The sequence below is a fragment of the Lynx canadensis genome, chromosome C2, assembly GCF_007474595.2.
Source record: "Lynx canadensis isolate LIC74 chromosome C2, mLynCan4.pri.v2, whole genome shotgun sequence".
NCBI classification, from domain to species: Eukaryota; Metazoa; Chordata; class Mammalia; order Carnivora; family Felidae; genus Lynx; species Lynx canadensis.
This window is the reverse complement of record NC_044311.2, coordinates 74,841,489-74,862,760: the sequence shown is the minus strand read 5'-3', so window position 1 is coordinate 74,862,760 and position 21,272 is coordinate 74,841,489. Positions and strand designations below refer to the sequence as shown.

At 35.1% G+C, this 21,272-nt stretch overlaps 1 protein-coding gene across 4 annotated transcripts in view; it reads left to right on the top strand.

Annotated features, from left to right (window-relative positions):
* DCUN1D1 (defective in cullin neddylation 1 domain containing 1) overlaps nucleotides 1-18,460 on the top strand; it is a 31,270-nt gene extending 12,810 nt beyond the window's left edge. For all 4 annotated transcript variants that reach the window (XM_030328984.1, XM_030328985.1, XM_030328983.1 and 1 more), the window contains exons 3-7: nucleotides 565-733; nucleotides 2,947-3,077; nucleotides 12,423-12,505; nucleotides 12,963-13,059; nucleotides 14,357-18,460. In XM_030328984.1, the coding sequence (XP_030184844.1) occupies nucleotides 565-733; nucleotides 2,947-3,077; nucleotides 12,423-12,505; nucleotides 12,963-13,059; nucleotides 14,357-14,436 (560 nt within the window). In that variant the 3' untranslated portion in view covers nucleotides 14,437-18,460. The remainder of the gene's footprint in view (nucleotides 1-564; nucleotides 734-2,946; nucleotides 3,078-12,422; nucleotides 12,506-12,962; nucleotides 13,060-14,356) is intronic.
* Nucleotides 18,461-21,272: the final 2,812 nt, after the last annotated feature.

Sequence of the window (21,272 nt, the reverse complement as noted above, 5' to 3'; positions counted from 1 at the left end):
AGCAGGGGAGGGGCAGAGAGAAAGGGAGACAAAATCCCAAGTAGGCTCTATGCCGTCTGCACAGAGCTCTATGCAGGGCTCGAACCCACGAACTGTGAGATCATGATCTGAGCCTAGACCAAGGTCAGAGATGCTTAACCAACTGAGCCACCCAGGTGCCCCCATAAGTGTAAACTTAGAATGCCTACTTAAACAAAATATGGATATGTTCAGAAAAAAATCCTTTTTTCCTGTACAGGAGCATCTGATTTTCTGAATGTGTGTGAGTATGGGACATTCTTTCACATGATTAAATGAATCAGTGAATAAGTGGAACTTTTAAATATCAAATGCCCGTGTGTGTGTGTGTGTGTGTGTGTGTGTGTGTGTGTATCCTCCAGTTCATCTTAAGATTGCTAATTAAGGGACATACTGGCTTTAAATAATATAGGGGGAAAATATCTGTTAGAATATTATCATTTCATATCTCTGATCTATTGTGATTTTTTTTAATGGAATAAAAAGCATTACTTTTTCTGGTTATAGGCATAACACTAATTTACTATTGCACTGTTATTTTTAAAGATCCTCAAGATGAAAATAAAATTGGAATAGATGGTATACAGCAGTTCTGTGATGACCTGGCACTCGATCCAGCCAGTATTAGTGTGTTGATCATTGCGTGGAAGTTCAGAGCAGCAACACAGTGCGAGTTCTCCAAACAGGAGTTCATGGATGGCATGACAGAGTTAGGGTGAGTATATTATTACCACAGGAAATTAGGTATATTACTATGAGAATTACTATGTAGAATTGAATTGTGTTGTGAATTTTTAAATGTCAGTTTTAAAATTTACCAGCCTACAAACATTGGTATAAATATACTAGTTCCTTCCCATGTTACATAGTTTTCTGGGTTTGTCAAGTTATCTGTGTAGTTCAGCCTATTCCACTTGCATTATACTTTTATCATTTGTTTGTAAGGGGGAGGTTCATTAGCATTAAAATAAATCACTATGCTTTAATATTTAACATTCATAAGTGAAATGAGCAAGCTATAATTCATTTCTCAATGTGAGGTTCTGTGAACTCTGAATTTATAAACAAACTCCTAGAATGTAAAATCTTGGAAGTTATAATCACTTGACAGCTGATTAGCTAAATGTCTTGGGACCAATACATTAAAAGGTCATGGGTAGAGATTTTACTTACGGTGTCTAGTTGTCTCTATTTAATGAGAATATGAAAAAGTATTCAGTCTATGGATGGGTAACAGGCTACCCTTTCTGTTTTTAGTGGATGATGAGTAATAATGGCTAACATTTGTTGAATATTCATTTTATTTCAGGAACTAATGCTAAGTTTAGTATTTCACCTGCCTCCTCACAACAATTTTGTTAGAGAAGTTGTGTTTATAGACCCATTTTAGAGATGAGGAAAGTGAGGTACAGAGAAATTATAGAATTAGGTAAGGATCTAATTAAAGATTAGAGTCAGGATTTGAACCCAGGCATTCTGATTCTTGAGCCTGAGGGACATTGTAATCAGTCAGGGGTCCAGACAACACAAAAACCATGGCAGTAATTTGAACAGAAAATTTTTTTTGAATCATTGTATTGTGTAAAAGGGGTAAAAAGAAAACTCAAAGGTATAACAGCGGTGGCAGTTGCAAGAAGCTGCTGCCATCCTTGTGGCTGAGGGAAGTGAACTAGGAAGGAACCTAGAAATCCCTGCAAGGCTGAGATTCAGACCTCCAGAGGAGAGGGTGTGGCTGCTGCAGGAACACGGTGCCTGTGATGCTTGCTTTGCCTGCCACTCTGGTAGAGAAGAAACTGGCTAGAGGCCACTTGCTGCGGAGCCCTGTGAGTTGCCACCATTGGTGAACACTGCTGGGAGCTCCGAGCACACTCAAACCCTTGCTCTCTGCAGAAAACAAACTGGGATAGGAAAAGGTCCTTCTTCTTCTTCCATCCATTCATCGCCCTCTATTGGTAGAACCTACCAGTGAGCCAGCTCTAAGAAAAACTGTCTAACGATTAGTAGTCGACTGCAGATAGTCATGAAATAGGGCAAAGAAGGGTAGGTTTAAAGCTGAGGAGCAATAAATTAATAGCTGGCCTAGACACTGTGTTCTACCTCCCAAGCCAGTCCTGTTCTGAACTTGTTGGAATTTTCTATGCTAGGACAGGTTTCATTAGAACTCCTTTTCCATTTGAAACTGAATTCACATAAAATGTAATGAACTTCCAAATCAGAATTGTCATCTACAAACTAATGAGCTGGAAGGTGTTCTAAAGAACATAGAAGGGAAATAAAAGCAGAAATGATTAGAAGGAAAATGGGATGATGGGTTGGTGGAATTCATACAGAGTATTTTTGCCCTCAGGCTATTTTATGGAAAGTAACATGGGTACAGAGACCCTTTCAATTCCTTGGAAATTGAACGCAAGTGTAGAAAAAGCTTAATACCGATTTGAGATAACCAGTTGGAGATGGAAGGGGGCTCAGCTGATACTTACTATTAGGCTTTGTATAACAACACAATTTCAAGGGAATGCTTCCTTCCTCACCTAAGCAAGTGGTGAGGACTTGGACTCGTGACCTGTTACCATGTAAAGAGTATCCGCTACAGTTTAATCTAATGATTGTTACGGTGATTACCGTACATTCTCATTTGTTCACTGCAGCTGACTCCTACAGTTTGGGTGTGTTGATAGTCCAGTGAATTACATAATTGGAAGTAATAGCTCATTTCTTTTAAAAATAGTAATTCTGATATTGAATCACTCCAGACCTTTTCTTCCTCTAGCTAACCCCATTCTTGTTTATGTAATGTAAAAGGATGAAACTTCAACTAACTGATTTTTTTCAAAAGTTCTGTGAAATATAAGCTGTCATAGGAGTAAATTTAGTCCTTAATTTATAGTGAAAAAGCTAATCTTTTGTACTCTTAATTTTACAACGTAGATGTGACAGCATAGAAAAACTAAAGGCCCAGATACCCAAGATGGAACAAGAATTGAAAGAACCAGGACGATTTAAGGATTTTTACCAGTTTACCTTTAATTTTGCAAAGAATCCAGGACAAAAAGGATTAGGTAAGAATTTTTAAAAATTATATTGGTGTCTCAAATATATTCAAATACATTGATGGTGTCACTTTTGATTTGTAGTAGAAAGTTTTGTGTTTTGAGCATAAAGTCATTGTGAAAATACCAATTATTGGAAAACAGAAACAATGAACTTCTAGTTAATCAGAAAATACCATGGACATTCAATAATAAGTTACCCTGGAATACCGTATCTGAACTACTGATTTTTTTTTTTTTTTTAAGAACTGCAATATAGAAAATAATTGTTAAAATTCTGATATACATTTGTACATTTATCTACTTATATATATTTTATATATTATCTAGAAGATCTTATAGGATCATAGGATCATAAGTTATTTCAGCGTGGATCTGTAGAAATGGCATTGTAAGATTTCTGAGTCATAGAGTGCCAGAGAAATCTATTCTTTTTGGTTAGGACTTCTTTAGAAGCTATAAGAAAGAATAAAAGTGATGATTATCATTTATAATCTTATCCAGAAATCTTATCCATAATCTTCCACTGTTAACAGTTTAGGTCAATCAATTTATGCTGTATGTAATATCCATACACTTGCTTTGGGGATGGCTAGGGGGTATGGAAGTAAAAGCTACAGTGTAATTTACAGTTTATCTAGAAAGATTTAATGATAGGTAAGACACAATAATAAACGTGTGTGAGAGTGTGTTAGGTAAAAGGAGAAATGAGTAAAAGGAGGAACGGTTGGGAAGTGCTTCCTGGGCAAGATGAGATGTTAAACTAAAGGATATGGTATTTGGCTAGGCAAGGGAAGATAAAAGGTGTTTGAGAGGATGGTTAAGAATGAATGTCTCAAACTTGAGAAATAAGCTTGGCCTCTTTGTAGAAGAGAGAAAACACTGATGTGATGTTAGTGGGAATGCTTATTTGGAGATTAAGTTGGTGAGATGTAAGGCTCGATAACCAGAGGCTTCTTTTATAAACAGGACAGAAATGTTTAAATTGGAATTTGTGGACAATGAGGATGCACTGAAGATTTTGACGATGGCAGTATCTTCCATTGAATGTGCACTTGCAGTGTGCCTGGCAGTGTGCTAAGTACACACGCTTCTTCATTTCATGTTTAGCAGTTTTAAGAGTTATTCTTTCATTCAGTAATTCATCACCTGGCATGTGCCTGCCAGATACATACTCATGGAGTGCAAGCCATTTTTTTATCCTTATTTTACAGATGAGGAAACAGGCGCAGGAAGGTTAAATTACTTACCCAGGGATGGAAGTGAGTTTCCTTTTGATTTTGAAGATACAGTAGTTGGAGAGGCTAATAGGGGCCTCTTGTACTAATCCTTCTTTATATTTTAAGTTAGAGGGAAAAAGCATTGAGAAAAGGACTATGTGAATAGGGATTATACCGAGGAAGTGGTTGAAAGCTAGCGAAGAAGGGATAAATGTGCAACATTAGTGTTGGAGAATTGGCCTGAAGAGTGACTGAACATGATTGAATTGATTGAAGATTTACAAAATATCTGTAAAGCAAAATGACAGATAATGAGCCTCATTTCCAACTGATTCTTCAGTTTAGGTTGAATTTTCTTCTTGTAGGAAACTACCTAATTTTGTAGGCAAAATAAGCTGGATGGTTAATATGTAGGGTTAGTTTCTTTATTATCTGTGACCATCAGTTAACTGGGCTGTTTTTTTTCTAGTTTCCTCCTTCCTTCCTTCCCACAAATAAAAACTGATTACAGGTTTTGAATTTACATGTATACACTAAAATAATTATTTTTGTTGTGTTTAGAAAGGTAGCATAATATTTTGATAAGATTAAACAAAATGTTACAAATATAAAATGTTGACTTAAATGGGCTGAATCTATTTCGTTAGTTATGTCCCCAACCCTTATTGGAGCACGGAAATAATGATATTTTGGAGTGAATATATAGTTTTGATACTGAATCTTAGTTTTTATTGTATGTGGTAAAAATAAAGCAAAAAAAAAATCTTACTACATATTGGATATATTAACATAGTAAATTGGAATTTTGGATTCTAGGGAAAATTGCAAAAAAGACTGTACAGAATTAGATTTAAAAATTTATTTTATTACCCAAAAAGTATTGAGCTTAAGAAAATTGTATTAGTTGTTTAATGGGTATGGAGTTTCATTCTGCAGAAAAAAGAGTTCCATTAATTGGTTGCACAACAATGTGAATGCACCCAACACTCCTGAACCATATGCTTAGAAATGGTTGAGATGGTAAATTTTGTTATGTGTATTTAATCCCACATTTAGAATTTAAAGAAAAAATAGAATATATAACACAGAGTGAGTCCATGTAAAATATGGACTTTAGTTAATACTTGTATATCCACATTGGCTCATCAGTTGTAAGAAATATACCACACTAAAGCAAGATGTTAAAAATAGTGGAAAATGGGGGGTGTGGAGGTATACGGGAACTGTCTGTACTTTCTGCTCAATTTTTTCTGTAAGCCCATAACTAAAAAATTCTTAATGTAAAAGAGAAAAAAATGTAATAGACAAATCGTAATTTCTCCCTTTGTTTAGCATTGGTGTTGTGTGTCAGGAAATGTAATGACTTGCTTAGTTGAAGAACTTAATTAAAAAGAAAACAGTTTTCTTGACAGCCTTTCTAAGGGCTCACAGGACTCTTAAATTACAGTACTTGGCAGGGAAGAATTAGAAGATCATAGGAGAGGAGGTGAGGCCCAAAACAAATTGGCAGAGTGACAGTGACAGCACTGTGGTTTATTTATAAATAGCTGTGCTAGTTATAATGAGAGCTGGTGTTTTCCATATTTCCTCATTTTCCTTGACACCTGATTTCCTTTGACACCAGGATAGGGTGCTTCCTCTGTCACCGTCTGCTTCAGTCACCTGCCATTTCTGGTAGTCTTCTGAATCTTAAATTAGAAAATTTATGAAATACCTTTCAAACCTATCCAAAGTTGCATCCATAGCTGATGCTCATTTAGTTTCTACTTTGGACACACATTGTTTTAGGAAGTGGTCCATTCTTGTCACAGAATACTCCTACTTCTTACCACACAGTTCTTCCTTATGAAGTGAACATCTTTCTTCCACTGCGCTTATTTGTCCTCCCCTGCAGTACGAGGAAGTCTGACCATCGAAAGATTGCTGTCACTTACCCCTTCTTTTTCTTCCGGGTCAACATTCCAATTACTTTAACTGTTCTTCATTTGAGAAGAGCTTTGTTATTCTTGTTACTATCCCCTCTCAGGCATATTTCCAATTTGTCAGTTTCTCTCAAAATAGACTCTTACTTAAAGCTGAACATAATACTCTTGAAGGAGGTTGTTTGTAATAGAGAGCACCAGGACTCTGTTCTTTTTTGTGAGACTGTCCATTCTGTTTAGTCAGGAATTACATTTGTTCTTTAGCAACCATGTCATGTTTAGGACACTCCTGAACTTTTATTAGACTAAAGTTCATAGGTTATTTTCTTGTGAACTGTGGTTCAGCTAGAATCTTATACCTGTGCAGTTGATTTAAAACATTTTAAGATTATTTGCTAGACATTTACTTTATTATTTAGAAATACTTTTATAGAGTATTTTTAAAGCACATTTTCATCTATATAATCCCATTTAGTTCTTGTAAAAGCCATTTGAGCTAACTGAAAACCTATTATCCTTTTCATTGTAAAGATGGAGAAATTCATGGTCAGAGAGGCTGACTTATTAAGTTAAGGTCACTTAACTTTAGAGTTGGTAGAACTGGGACTCAGTCTCTGATCTTCTGACTCCATATTCTATATTCTTTTATATTATGTTGTGCTACCTGAAGATATTTCTAAGTAAACAAAGACATTGTGAATAGGATTGTTAATCACCATTCCATCCTCTCATGAGTTGGCAACATTTTGTTTCCTTTACAGACAATGTTTGGATCCAGTCTCAGTTCATTTCCATGTTCATTCAGACCCAGTTCATCACCTTTTATGAAATTCCACGTTGCCCTTGTGGATTTTGCTTGACACTGGGATTACCTCTGTTTGTAATTTTAATTTTACTTTAAAGGTCTTAAGAATTCATTCTGCAATATCTCAGTTTTAGGCAATGCTGTTATTTGCTTGTCTCTTTTTCTCTGTCTTTTCCTTCTAACTATTGTTGTTGCTTATTACCTAATTGCTCACTTTGCTCTTTTCCTATACTGCTTCAGAATCTATAAGACTACTTTTAAAAATTATTAAAAATAAATAATAGTGATAGTAAGGACTCATATATTTATTTCCCAGGCACTGTTCTCATTTAATTAACTCGTATTAACTTGTGTAATCCTTACAGCAGCCCTGTGAGAGTAGGTACTATTACCTTTATTTAAAAACAATTTTTTTAATGTTTGTTTTTGAGAGAGTGAGAAAGTGAGAGAGCAGGGGAGGGGCAGAGAGACAGAGAGACAGAATCTGAAGCAGATTCCAGGCTCCAAGCTGTGAGCACAGAGCCTGACATGGGGCTCAAACTCACAAACTGTGAGATCATGATCTGAGCTGAAATCAAGCGCTTAACCAACTGAGCCTCCCACGGGCCCCCTATTACCCTTTTTATAAAAGAAAATTTTCTTTTTTTGACGTTTATTTATTATTGAAAGAGTCAGAGTGTGAGCAGGGGCGGGCAGAGGGAGAGGGAGACACAGAATCCAAAGCAGGCTCCAGGCTCTGAGCTGTCAGCACAGAGCCCGACGCGGGGCTCGAACTCACAAACTGCGAGATCATGACTTGAGCTGAAGTCAGACGCTTAACTGACTGAGCCACCCAGGCGCCCGTACCCTTTATTTTAAACTGAATTGTAGAGCGGTGAACTCAGTTACCCAAGTTGCCTTAGCTAGTGGTAGAGTTGGGATTTAAGAGGCTCAACTGTAAACTCCTATTTTAAACCACTTCTCTTTAGCTAGGCTGTTCTCTTTGTCACTCAGGCAATTCTATCTAAAGGGCAGTTTTTCCTATACTTGTGGCAACTGACATTTTATCCCTGTACAATCTTTTTCTTTTTTTTCTTTTTTTTGAGAGAGAGCAAGTGGGGGAGGGGCAGAGAGAGAGAGTCCTAAACTGGCTCCGTACTGTCAGCTCAGAGCCTGATGTGGGACTTGAACTCACGAACTGTGAGATAACCACCTGAGCTGAAATCGAGAGTTGGATGCCTAACTGAGCCACCCAGGTGCCCCAAACTTACTAAATCTTTTCCGGTATTCCCTTTTCATTGGAAAATATTTTTATCGACTTGTTAGTCTGTGAGCATGAAGTCAGGAGCATTTTAAGTCTGTCTGGGTGAGTTTGTAAAAAGTCTTCACAAAAATGATTAATTTTTGAGTCTTGAAGAATGAGTGTATGTTTCCAAGGCCAAAAGAAAAAGAAGCCACGTCTGTTGTGGAGAGATGGGCAGCTTCAGTTGTTCAGAGGTGAGCGACATAGCACCTTTGAGGAACTGCAAGTAAATTCATTTAACTGGAAGTTGTAGATTTTATCTAAAGGCAATAGAAAAATAATCGCAGAGTTTAAAAAAATTTTAATAGACTTTATTTTTTTAGCTGCTTTAGGTTTACAGCAAAATTCAGTAGAAGGTACAGAGATTTTTCTATATACCCTCTGCCCCCACACATTATATAGCTTCTCCCATTATCAACATCCCTCACCAAAGTGGTACATTTGTTACAGTGGTACCTATTTTGACACACCATTATCACCCAAAGTTCAAGTTTACATCAGGGTTCACCCTTGATGTTCTACATTCTGTGGGTTCGGACAAACATAGGATGACCTGTATCCATGATTATAGCATCATGCAGAGAAGTTTCACTGCCCAAAAAGTCCTCTGCTTTGCCTGTTCATCCTTTCCTCCCTCTTAACCCCTGGCAACCACTGATCTTTTTAGTGTCTCCATAGTTTCCCTTTTCCGGTATGTCCTACGGTTGGAATCATGTAGTGTATAGTCTTTTCAGACTAGCTTCTTTCACTTAGCGATATTAATATGCATTTGTTTTCCTCCATGTCTTTTCATGGCTTCATGGCTTATTTTGTTTTAGCATTGAATAATATTCCTTTGCCTGGGTGCACCAGAGTTTATATAATCTGTCTGTCTACTCAAGGACATCTTGATTGCTTCAAGTTTTGGCAATTACAAATAAAGCTGCTGTAAACTTCCATGTGCAGGTTTTTGTGTGGACATAAGTTTTGAGTTCATTTGGGTAAATACCAAGGAGTGGCTATTGCTGAGTCATATGGTAAGAGTATGTTTAGTTTTGTAAGAAACTGCCAAACTGTCTTCCAAAATAGCTGTGCTATTTTGCATTCCCACCAGCAATGAATGAGAGTTCCCGTTGCTTCACATCCTCGCGAGCACTTGGTGCTGTCAGTGTTTTGGATTTTGGCCATTTCAGAAGGTGTGTAGTGGTATCTCATTGTTTTAAACATTGAAGAATTTTAACATGGAAGTTACGCCACAAATTTGTATGTCTAAAGGTCCATATGAAAATACTGTGGTTCTTTAAAAAGAGTGGAGGCAGAACAAGAATGATTGGTTATGAAGCTGTGTGGTGATTTAGCTAGACACGAAGAGGACCCTCATGTTGGCCCTGCCAGTAGGGATGGGGAAGAGAGAGATTTAAAAGGTACTTAGAAGCCAAAATGAAAGAACTCTGACTGGAAGTGTGTGATGAGGAAGAAAGGAGTTTATCAATTCCGAACACCTTTAAGGGGACATTTGGAACTGTGTAGGGGTGTTTTTTGGTTGTCATAATGACTGAGGGTTTCTTCTGGCATTAGATGGGTGCTAAATATTCTTCAGTGTATAGGGCAGTTCTTGACAATGTGAAATTGTGTTTCATTGAGAAACACTGTAGGGTGATGACATTGAGAGAAGAAATAAGCAGGTCTGTAGAGGAAGATAATGAGTTCAGTTTGAGCTCTGTTGAATTTGAGCTGTTTATGGATACCCAGTTGAAGTTGTCCATAGGCAATTAGATATATGGATCTAAAATATAGAGATACAAGTTTCAAGATTTAGGAGTTGTTAAAGACAATTAAGTGTCTAATGTGAAAAAAGGCAAGGGTTTGAAAAATCTACAGGGATTATAAGTGGTTCTTGCTGACACACGGTATCACAGAACACCAACATCAAGTGGATGAATGGAAGAAGGGGACCCAGTAAAAGAGAATGAGAAAGACAGGACAGAGGGAAATAATAGAGTGCTATCATTAAAGCTGAAAGAAGTGACCTTTCCATCTAGGAGGCATATTCAATTTTGTCTAATATGGCAGACAGCCAAATCAAGGAATAAAAGTGTTTATTTGGTAGAGATTACTTTCAATCTAGTTTATGGAATTAAAAAGTGTATGGGAGGTTAGGAAATGGGCAATGAATGTAGATTACAAAAAGTTAACCTAAACCTTCATACATGATACACATACACTTCTACCCTTGTCAGATTCTTTCCTTAGTGTATCACCTGACAAATGGGCATTTATAGGGTGTCTCATGGTTTGTAGTTATTTGATTATGTCTGTTGTTTCTTATCCTTATTTTGTGAAAATTTGTTGAATAGGAAAAAAATGCTAGTACTAGTAATAAGCTTAGTTCTCATAAATTTAGTGCATTTGAAGTGAAGAAGGAAAGCATTAAGCATGCTAATAGCCATTTTACTGCACCTGAAGCAGACAATTACATGTTTAGTTGGTAGAGAAAAGAACAAAATTAAAGACCCTGGAAAGAATATTGTCTATAGAGCTTTGAAGTCTGCAGAGATTAAAAAGGTATTATGGTTAGGAATTGGTGGCATGTTTCTAGTTTTCTTAAAACCTGGGGATCTGAATTTGACTTTTAGACATGCATTCAGAAGCACATTATGTATAAGAGTAGAAGACTCTATGTACTGTTTCAAGATTTTCTGTGAAGAGAGGGAGAAAGAGGGTAGCTAGTTAAGGGGATGAGAGACCCCAAGAAAATTCTTTTTAAAGGGAGGAGCTACAACCTGAGCTGTTTCTTTGTGAAGCAGGAAAAGGCAGAAGACAAAGCAAAGTTGAAGATGTAGGGAGAGAGTAAAACTAATCAGTAGACAGGATTACTTGAAGAGGCAGGATGTATTGAGAACAGTGGTGTTAGGGGCTTATCCTTGGATAGGAGAAAAAAGTGCCACCTTTTCCACTGAGTTTGAAGGAAGACATAATGATGGATTCGAAGGTAAGTAGTACATTTGCACATGGAACTGTAGGAAGTTCATTCTTTCAGCGGTTTCTGAATGCCTACTGTGTGTTTCAGTCTACTAGTTTGGGGATATTTTGTCCCTATCCTTGAAGAAGTGAAGGTCCAGTGAAGAAGGGGAATTTTTTGCTTTATGGTCTTTATATTGTTTTTTGAGGTAAAATGTGAACCTCTTTGGAGTCTTCACTAGTCTCATGGTTCTTCCAATTATCAGGAGTGTTTTAGAGATCATTATCTAGAAGGACTTTTACTTGGGATATGATTTTTTCTGACCCAGAGATGTAAATTTATTCATAAAAAGCTTGATACTTTATCTTAATTGGTGTAATTCCTTGAAAGTGATCATAGGTCTTTCTGTCATGACAGGTATGGTACTTTCTTGTGGCAGTATGGTTTCACTCTGTTCCACATGCAGTTAAATAGCCATTTATATCATCTTCATCAAACTTTTAAAAAAGCAAATCTTAGTTGGTTAATTTTTAAATCAATATTCTTAATGGTCTCTGAAATCCAGGATCAGTCATTGTAGATAGCAGTCCTTTGCATTACAGCCTGAAGATGTACATCAGTGGTTCTCAACTGGGAGCACTTTTGCACCCCAGGGTAGCTTTGGCAATGTCTGGAGACAGTTTTGGTTGTCACCACTGGGAGTAGGGTGGAGCTTTGGGTAGAGGCCAGGGATGCTGCTAATGTCATATAGGACAGTCCCCCACATCAAAAAATTATTTGGTCCCAAATGTCAAAAGTGCTGAGGTTGAGAAACATCGGTGTACATTAACATTTTAATACTTACAATCTAGTCAAGTATGCTTCTCTACATTATCTACATTAAACTTCAGAACCCCACCCCCACCCCCATGAGGTAAGTGGCATTCTTTTTGCCCTGAAGGGTTGTTCATTGGTGAGGGAGACAGGATACAAACCTTAATCTTATCTCTGTATGAAAATTTGAAAACCTAAGTATTTAGGAAAAAAGCTATTCATTCATTCATTCATTCATTCATTCATTCATTTTATTTATTTATTTATTTATTTATTTATTTATTTGGCTATCTTTGGTCTTACCTGTTTTTTTTTTGCAGGGATAAATATTCATGGAATTTGAAATACATAATTTATTTTTAATATTACAGATCTAGAAATGGCCATTGCCTACTGGAATTTAGTGCTTAATGGAAGATTTAAATTCTTAGACTTATGGAATAAATTTTTGTTGGTAAGTTCATGTTTTCTGCAGCTCATCTTTTCTCTGCATTTTTACTTTGAAGATAATTAATATTATTTGTTTTTAATATTTATTTATTTTTGAGAGAGAGAGAGAGATTATGAGCGGGGGTGGGGCAGAGAGAGGGAGACACAGAATCCAAAGTAGGTTCCAGGCTCTGAGCTGTCAACACAGAGCCTGACACGGGGCTCAAACTCACGACCGTGAGATCATGTCCTGAGCCGAAGTTGGATGCTTAACTGACTGAGCCACCTAGGCTCCCCTAAATTAAAATGTTTTTTAAAGCATGACTAACTCAGAGCATGTAGTAGACACAGAATGAGAAATTTGATTATCATAGCTTGATTACACAGGTAGTTCTGCATTCTTGAATTTAGCATTGTTTAGACTGATGTTTTGAAACTTTTTGGTGATTTGGATGTTATTTGCTTATTTTTTTAAAAAATAGGAACATCATAAACGATCAATACCAAAAGATACTTGGAATCTTCTTTTAGACTTCAGTACAATGATTGCAGATGACATGTCTAATTATGATGAAGAAGGTAATGAAAGTTTTTCCTTAATTTTTTTTTTAATTTCTTTTATCACACACTCTTGACCTTCTTGTCTACATCTGTTTTTCTTAGAGTTGGGATTTCTGTCTTCTGATTTTTTGTGCTCTTATGAACATATAAAATGCCTTTGTCCTCTTTACCAATCTCTCTTCTATTTCTTTAAATACCAACTCAGTACTCCTGTCTTCCAGAAAGGCAGAGTAGTTTTCATGCATGTTTTAGATTTTCAGTTTACTCATTACTCTTCTTACTGTCCTTTCTATTTTTGTGTTTTTTATTATCTGTCTTGTCTTTGAATTTGATTGTAAACTCAAGTTTAGTGACTTTGTCTAATTTGCAATGCACTTCAGCTGTCTACCATAGTACTATTGACATTCAGTAAATGTGATATTTGAATCCTATCAATTGAATGCTTTTCTGATATTTTGTCATGTGTATAAAAGATGGTGTTAACCATCTACTACAAGTGATGTGCTTTTGTCTTTTGAGAGGTGGCAGTGATCTGATTTCTTCACATATACTTACGTAGCCTCCCTTGAGAATTAGCAGGATGTGTTTTTGAGACTGTTGAATAGAGGTAGTCTTTGAGAAATCTCCAGTGACCTTGGCCTCCTTAAAAGTGTCCTGGAACTATGTAATCTAACCAGAGATAATATTATTTTTTCTCTTTGTTTTCATTATGATGTCTAGTCTTTACTAATAAGTGAGAAATGTCTAATCTGGTGATAATTGTGCTTTCTGTTAGGCCTTACACAAAACTGGAGAACTTTCTGATTTGGAGGTTGGCATGTGGATGTGTAGAGGCATGCATATCTGCAATTTAAAATCTCTTAGCAATTTATTGTCCTGAAATAGGATAGAGTTTGAGACTTGCTGTTAATTTCCCTTGTAAGTTTGTCACAAAATGCCTGGAAACTTTTTTCTTCCTATCTAACTGTGCTCTCAGTGCTGGCAGCATGCCATTATAGCATGGCCATTTCTTAGGCTGCCAGTTTGGGGGCCTTCAGAAAACCATATTATTCATTGATTACTAGGAGAGTTATCATTTGTTATTCAGGGGCTGATCAAGCGTTGGAATAATAGAGCAGAGAGAATACAAGAAGTATGTTAGGTAGGAACTCTAAAAAGCTAGAATTTTGGGAGTCTTCTCAGTGGGAATATTTGTAATGACACACTTTAACTGTTATAGGGAAGGCATTTTAAAAGTAAAGGATTCTCTTAAAATGTTAGCCCTATTTCTGATTTTCTTTCTTTCCCTTTCCCATACTTTTTTTTCTTTTTCCAGGAGCATGGCCTGTTCTTATTGATGACTTTGTGGAATTTGCACGCCCTCAAATTGCTGGGACAAAAAGTACAACAGTGTAGCACTAAAGGAACCTTCTAGAATGTACATAGTCTGTACAATAAATACAACGGAAAATTGCACAGTCAATTTCTGCTGGCTGGACTGAACTGAAGATCAATCCTCACAATTCAGACTGAGGGTTGTGTCGAAACTTTAAGGATACATCTTGGACCATATCGTATTTCATTCTTCTAATGGTGGTTTGGGCTTGTCTTCTAGTCTGGGCCGCTCTAAACATTTATAATTCCAACATTGTGGATTTCATCTTATATCTGTGGACCATCCTAGTTTATTCTCCCATAAGTCTTAGGAGCTTTATGGTGATTATTTTGAGGTTTCCATTCTTGCATAAAGCACAATGCTGTCTTCATCAGAAAACAGTTTGGCATAAGAATTAAACATATGAACATCACAAACAATTTATAAAAACTTCTTAAATATATGCTTTGGGCTAGTTGCAAAGACTATGCTGATAGCACTTCCAATGAGAGTGATATATTTAAGTGTACCGGATCTGGAATGGTGTTTTGGTTTGGGGGGATTTTTTTTTTTCCCGGGCAAATCACATGTATTGTTGATGTGAGTAGAGTAACTGATGTCAAAATAACCAATGTGAAAAATTTTTAGGATAACTTGGTGTGCCTACCTGAAAAATTTATTGTGTTTCAGACCCTCGATTTCAAAAGGTTCCACAGAACTAGTCTGCACTTACCTTACCCATGTTTATATATAGTTGTCTTAACAGGGAGCTTTTATTTAGAAAATGTCTGCATAATGTTAGATTCTACTCCTGTCTACATTATGCACTACATAATTGGATTTCATTATGATTTTGAAATGCTTATATGCCTGTCGAATAAGTTAAACTATTTAATTTGTTTTGAATGTTTTAGAGTGCTACACAATACAATATTCTAAATTTAGGCATGAGGGTTTTATTTTTTGTTTTGTTTTTTGGTTTTTTTGTCAGCGCACTATGGAACACAAATGAAATTCTCTTAATTTATAAGAAGATAGTAGGAATTAAATTTTGAAAATGGTTGTGATGAGCCATGAAGTTCAATCCTTATAGGTACTGCTTTCAGACAAATAGTCCATTTTTGATGACTTCTTATTTTGTTGAAATTCCTTTAACTGCTGATCACTGTGGTTGCCAAATACTTCAGGAGCAAAAATTTTCAAGCAAGCATGTACTTGATGCAAAATACCAATCTGGCTTTTATTTTCATAAATTAGTTTCTTCACCTTTTTTTGTTTTATTCAAATAAGCTCAGTTTTCACGTCAAAACAGAATTCTCTCTTGTGTGTATTTTTTTCATTACAAGACCCATGAACTGCTTTCATGCTGAAGATGCTCATTTCTCTTTTCACTTCCTGACACGTGAAGGGTTTATTGTTTTCTTAAACATTTCTGTAAGGCAAGTAAAAAAATGGAAAACTTCATATGTTGGATGACTTTGGTCTCTAGCAGGAAAAGATTTTGCTTGGTATATCCAGGCAACTCTATAAGGTCCAGTGTTGAAATTATCAAAGGAATGTACTTCAGAACAGCAGTACATTTTATGTACATGTGGAAATGATTTTAAGAAACAATGACATCTTACTACTACTTTTTATTTACACAGTTCTGAAACTGACTAGAAAGCTTTCCCCATAGATATTATATTAATATTCCAATCATAACTTTAACTCAAGAATATAATTCTACCAAAAGAATATTTTGAAAATTTCTATTCAGTTTACTGGAATTGGTTATTAAAAAAAAAAAAAAAAGAAAAAAAGAAGAATCCTGCTGCTTTCAGTATTTCCTGACTTCATGTTTGTAAATATAAAGACGAACTTCAATTATGAAAAATTTAAAAAGATCTATATATATGTACTATTTTGTTTTTGTCTGGAAGATTTTGAGTTATGGTATTGTTTTCAGATTGATTAATTTGAGTATGCTGTGTTTTAAAATGAGATCCCATTAGCTTTTTTTTTTTTTTCCAATAGAAAATTGTTTTCTTCAAAGTCTGATATTGGTTCATGGCTTAGTGCCTTGGGTTTACAGACTTTTCCTTTTAAATGCAAGACCTTTTTCAACAAAATAGTGTTTGTCATCATTTTGGTACTAAACATTTATAATTACTGTGTAATTATAAACAAAAAATACATAAAGCTTTGAATATAATTATGTAGCATAAAAGTTAAGGTTGTTCACTCTATGATGGCATCTTAGAATTAAACAATACTATTACTAGGGCTGAAAAGAGAAGACTGGTTTAATGTGGTGTGATTATTTTGAGGATAAATGCCTGGTTACAGGGAATATTTTATACTAAAACAATGCTTATGCATATGGCCATGTATGTGTGTGCATGTGTGTGCGTTTGTGAGAGAGATTGACAAGAGTGAGAGATTGAAAGAGACATGTTGACACACACACACACACACACACACACACACCTTGAAATGCTTTAATTCATTAGTGTTTCAGTCTTCATTTTGGTAAACTCCCCAGGCGGATTCTTTGTTTTAAATTGAACCACAGGTACAGTTTCCTTTTTGCCAAATGTCAAAACAGGTACACATTTTAAAATGTACTGCTTTTTAAATAGTAAAGTGTATAAAATTAGAAGTGCCCACATCTAAAAAATACTTGAGATCGAGATTATCTTTAGTGACTATCATCTGCATATCTCTGTAAGTTCAAATGTGCTTCTTACAATCCCTGTCATATTACCAACAGAGGCAATAAAAGCTTCAGTGAAATTGCCATGACTAAATCTTTTCACATATTATTTCAGTGTAATATTTTTAAAGACTAAAATATACCTTAAGACTTTTCCAGGAAGAATAATTATTCATGGAAAGAGCATTGTAATGGCAAGTTTTGGGAAGAAAAGACATGCCAAGTCTTGTTTACTACATTTTTGCTACATTTTAAAAATGTTTACAACTATACTGGGCTGCTTTATTTAATTAACAGTACTGTAGTTGTGTAATATGGCATTATAAGTGTGTGTTCATTAGACTTTTAAAAAGTTTTAATGAGAGAAAGAACTTAATAAAATAACATGGGATATCTTTTATATAATATCCTACTGGGGAATTCTTATTTAAGCAAGGTTATACTATTTTTTTTTTCCTCAGAAAGATATAAGTGATGAAGTGTTCATCTATTTTTTATTTGATGATAATCAAGAAATTGAGTAGTTGTAGCTAGTTTAATGTGCACTTTGCTTAGATTTTTTAAAACCTGTTACTATTAAGACTTCGTATTGTAAACCTTCTGTAACTTTTATCTATGAATGACAGAAGAAAGTTCAACCTAATGAAAGAATTTTGGAATGAAAAAGGAAAGTGGTGCTGGGGAAATTTATTATAGTTCCCAAAGTATGCCTTTGTAAACCTGAATCAACTTTTAGCAAGAATTAATTTATGTAGTTCTCTAAATGTTAAGTTGTATATTTAATAGAAAATAATCATTTGGCACCTCAGCAGTTTTCTTTAAATGTTACTTTATAAAACTTTTAACAATATGATTTATATTGAATACATAGATGTTTTGATAAAATTTTATCAAATTTGATTATGTAATGATAAAATGTTTTTAAAATGTGAACTATTTAACATATATCTTAATAACTGAGGACACAATACCTGAATTGTGATTTCTACTTAATGTGATAACTAGGGTTCAAATTATGGCTCATCATTTAATTGATTATAAACAAGTATATTTCTAAACTCTTTACTTGCCTCCATTTTTACAGTCATAATAGCAATAATTTCTATTTTTATTTTATAGAAATGTGATGAAGTTACGTATCATGATACCTTTACCTTTTATTTCTGAGGGGAAAGGGGTTTATATTTTGTAGTTAATACAATCTTGATAATTCTTAATAGTACTAATCCCCTTGTCCAGGTTTATCCTTAGTATTTGTCACCATTTTGGTTGAATATTTGCTTGATTTGTATCTGATTTCTGGAGGCAGATAGTGCTGGTTGATTTTTGTTTTGTTTTTAATTTATAATACAGATACAGAAATGGTTTTACCAGAGCATTCTTGCCATCTTATTTTCTTTACTGCCTGTTGGGTAATTGGCATTTCCTGCTGACTAATTCATTTATTTAACAACTCCATGTATAGTGTTAAGTGGCTTTGGGCTTTTCTGCAGTTGATCTTTTTTAATTTGTCATAAATAAGGAAATTAAGATAAACAGTACACAACCTTTGTAGTAGGTAGAATTCCTAAAAAGTAATGTCTTTATTTGTGGAGTTTTAAAGACAAATTATTTGGGCAATCATTTTATGGTTATCCATTTAAAAAATTGAGATTCTAAAAAGTATTTTTTAATTTACTTCCAAGTTTTTCTTATATGTATTGTTTAAATATTTTCAGTTTAATTTTTTTGTATTCGTGCTATGCAGAAATGTGACTTGTAATGTAGAGCATTGGTTTTAAGCCATACCTCGAGGCTGCTGTGTTCCATGAGGTTGGGTCACAGCAGGCAGGGTGCCTCTTCCACTTTATCCACAACTTTCTACTTTGTGTCCTGTAGGTTAATGGCATTTCATAGGAAATTTGGTTTGGAGAAAAATGGTTAAGAGAAGTTTTTTTTAAAAAAATGTCTGGCTTATCAGAAACATTACCACTTTGGCAGATTTTTCAGTGGAATGGGAAGAGATGAGTCAGACCAAAGTTAAAGCAGGTCTGATCATAGAAGACAGCACTGCTTTGAAAGAAGAACCCATCAAATTAAGCTTAAAGCAAGGAAGGAGGAATTTTGAACCAAAATAGTGAAAGCAAAGCTTGATTTGTTTGAAAAACTTCATTGTTTGAAACAGTGAAGAGGCAGTATGTGTAAGTGGCTTAATGATGAAACAAAAGAAAACGATAATATATTTAGAATGTATACACGTAGAAAGCATGTTCAATATAAATACTAAAATTTTCCTTCAAATTATGAAATACTGTAAGAAAACTTTGTATTTAATAGAACACTGGGCAATAGCAAGATTTTTACAAAAGGGAATAGTGTAGGACGTAAGTTTAGGGGGAAAAATGGCTAAGAGAAAATGGTAATGTAGGCTGTAGACAACGATTTTAACTTATAGTTAACATGACACATAGCTACAAGAGAAATACTTGATCAGTAAGGTTTAGAGATGTATGTATGTACTTGAAATCCTTTAAAAATAGCATATTGAGGCTTCAAGCAAATGCTAAAAATGTTCTTAATCCTGGTAATAGATCAGAACTCATTGTATTGAAATTATATGAAATGAATTAGGCTGTCAGCCAGAGCTTTAAGATAGTCACTTCTAAGACTGGTGTAATGGTACTTAAAAAAATAGCTTTATTGAGCTATAATTTACACATGATAAAATTCACCCATTGTAAATACACAATTCCGTGGATTCAGTAAATTTATACAGTTGTGCAACCGTTATCGCAGTACAGTTTTAGAACATTTCCATTAGCCCATAAAAGTTCCCCGCATTGTCCTTTGCAATTGATTCCCTCTCTGTCCCAGTCCTCGGTAGCCACTTAGCATCTGTTTCATAAATTTTCCTCATCTACAGATTACACATAAGTAGAATCCTACAAGTTGGAAGTCTTGTATCCAGCCTGTTGGCATGTTTTTTTAGGTTCATTCATGTTGTAGACTGTGCCGTACTTAGTTCCTTTAATTGCTACATAATATTTCATTGTATGGCTGTACTAATTTTGTTTATTCACCGGTTGATGGATGTTTGGATTGTTCATATTTTTTGGTTATTATGAATAATGCCATGAACATTCACCTGTATATCTTTGTGTGGACATATGTTTTCATTTCTCAGGTAGATTTCTAGGAGTGTAATTATTGGTTTGGTTGGAAAATTTTTGTTTACTTTTCTAAAAAATTGCCAAACTCTTTTCCAGAGTGGCTGTACTGTTTAAAAATGTTCCTACCACAATGCATAAGGGTTGCAATTTCTTCACATCCTTGTGAATACTTGTCTTTTTTTAAAAAATTATTATAGTCATTCTGGTGGGTATGTATTTTAACTGTGTAAATTATACCTAGCATCCTAACTCGTGTCCATTGATTGGGTATGCAATTTGGGTGAGTATAAGGTGGCCTAAGGGATCGCTGTAAAATTACTTACTATAGACATGTACTTAGCTGAAGATAGTATTTTCTGTAGCCACAGAGGAAAGTTATAAGCTTCCGGTGGGAGTTCTGGTCCCTCAGAACTCTGCTGAGGAGATGAAATGCATAGGTGAGTAGTGCTGATGGCTGGTGTTTGGTGCTGTTGTGCATATCATAGTTGATAAAGCTAGCTAGTTAGCCTGTGACTTGGTGGTAATTAAAACATTGTAGAAACATTCTGCACAGATGTGTTACAGTCCTTTTAAGTTTCCCAGAGCTCTTTCGCTTTGAGATAACTGGGAATTTCTTAAATTTGTAACAATTTAGTCACCGCCAGCTACTTGTGCTCTTCTACATAATGGGCATTAGAGTAGTGTTTTTTCTTTTTGTAACAGAAAATTTCAGACCTACACGAAAGTAGAATAATTAACCTACTTCAGCATGATCAATTTATGGCCTATCTTGGTTTATCTGTATATCACCCATCCTTTGCAATGCTGACCTATTCTGAAGCAAGTCCCACTTAGCAAATAATCCTGTTCGTATCTCAGTATTTATGTGTAAAAGGTAAGGACACTTAAATATAACCACTATACCATTACCCCACTTAACAAGTTCTTAGTAATTATCCAGTCAGTAGTTTAAATTGTCTCAATTCTTTTTTCCAGTTCAAGTCAGAATTCAAATAAGGTCCATACATTGCATTTATCTCTGTAAATCTTTTCA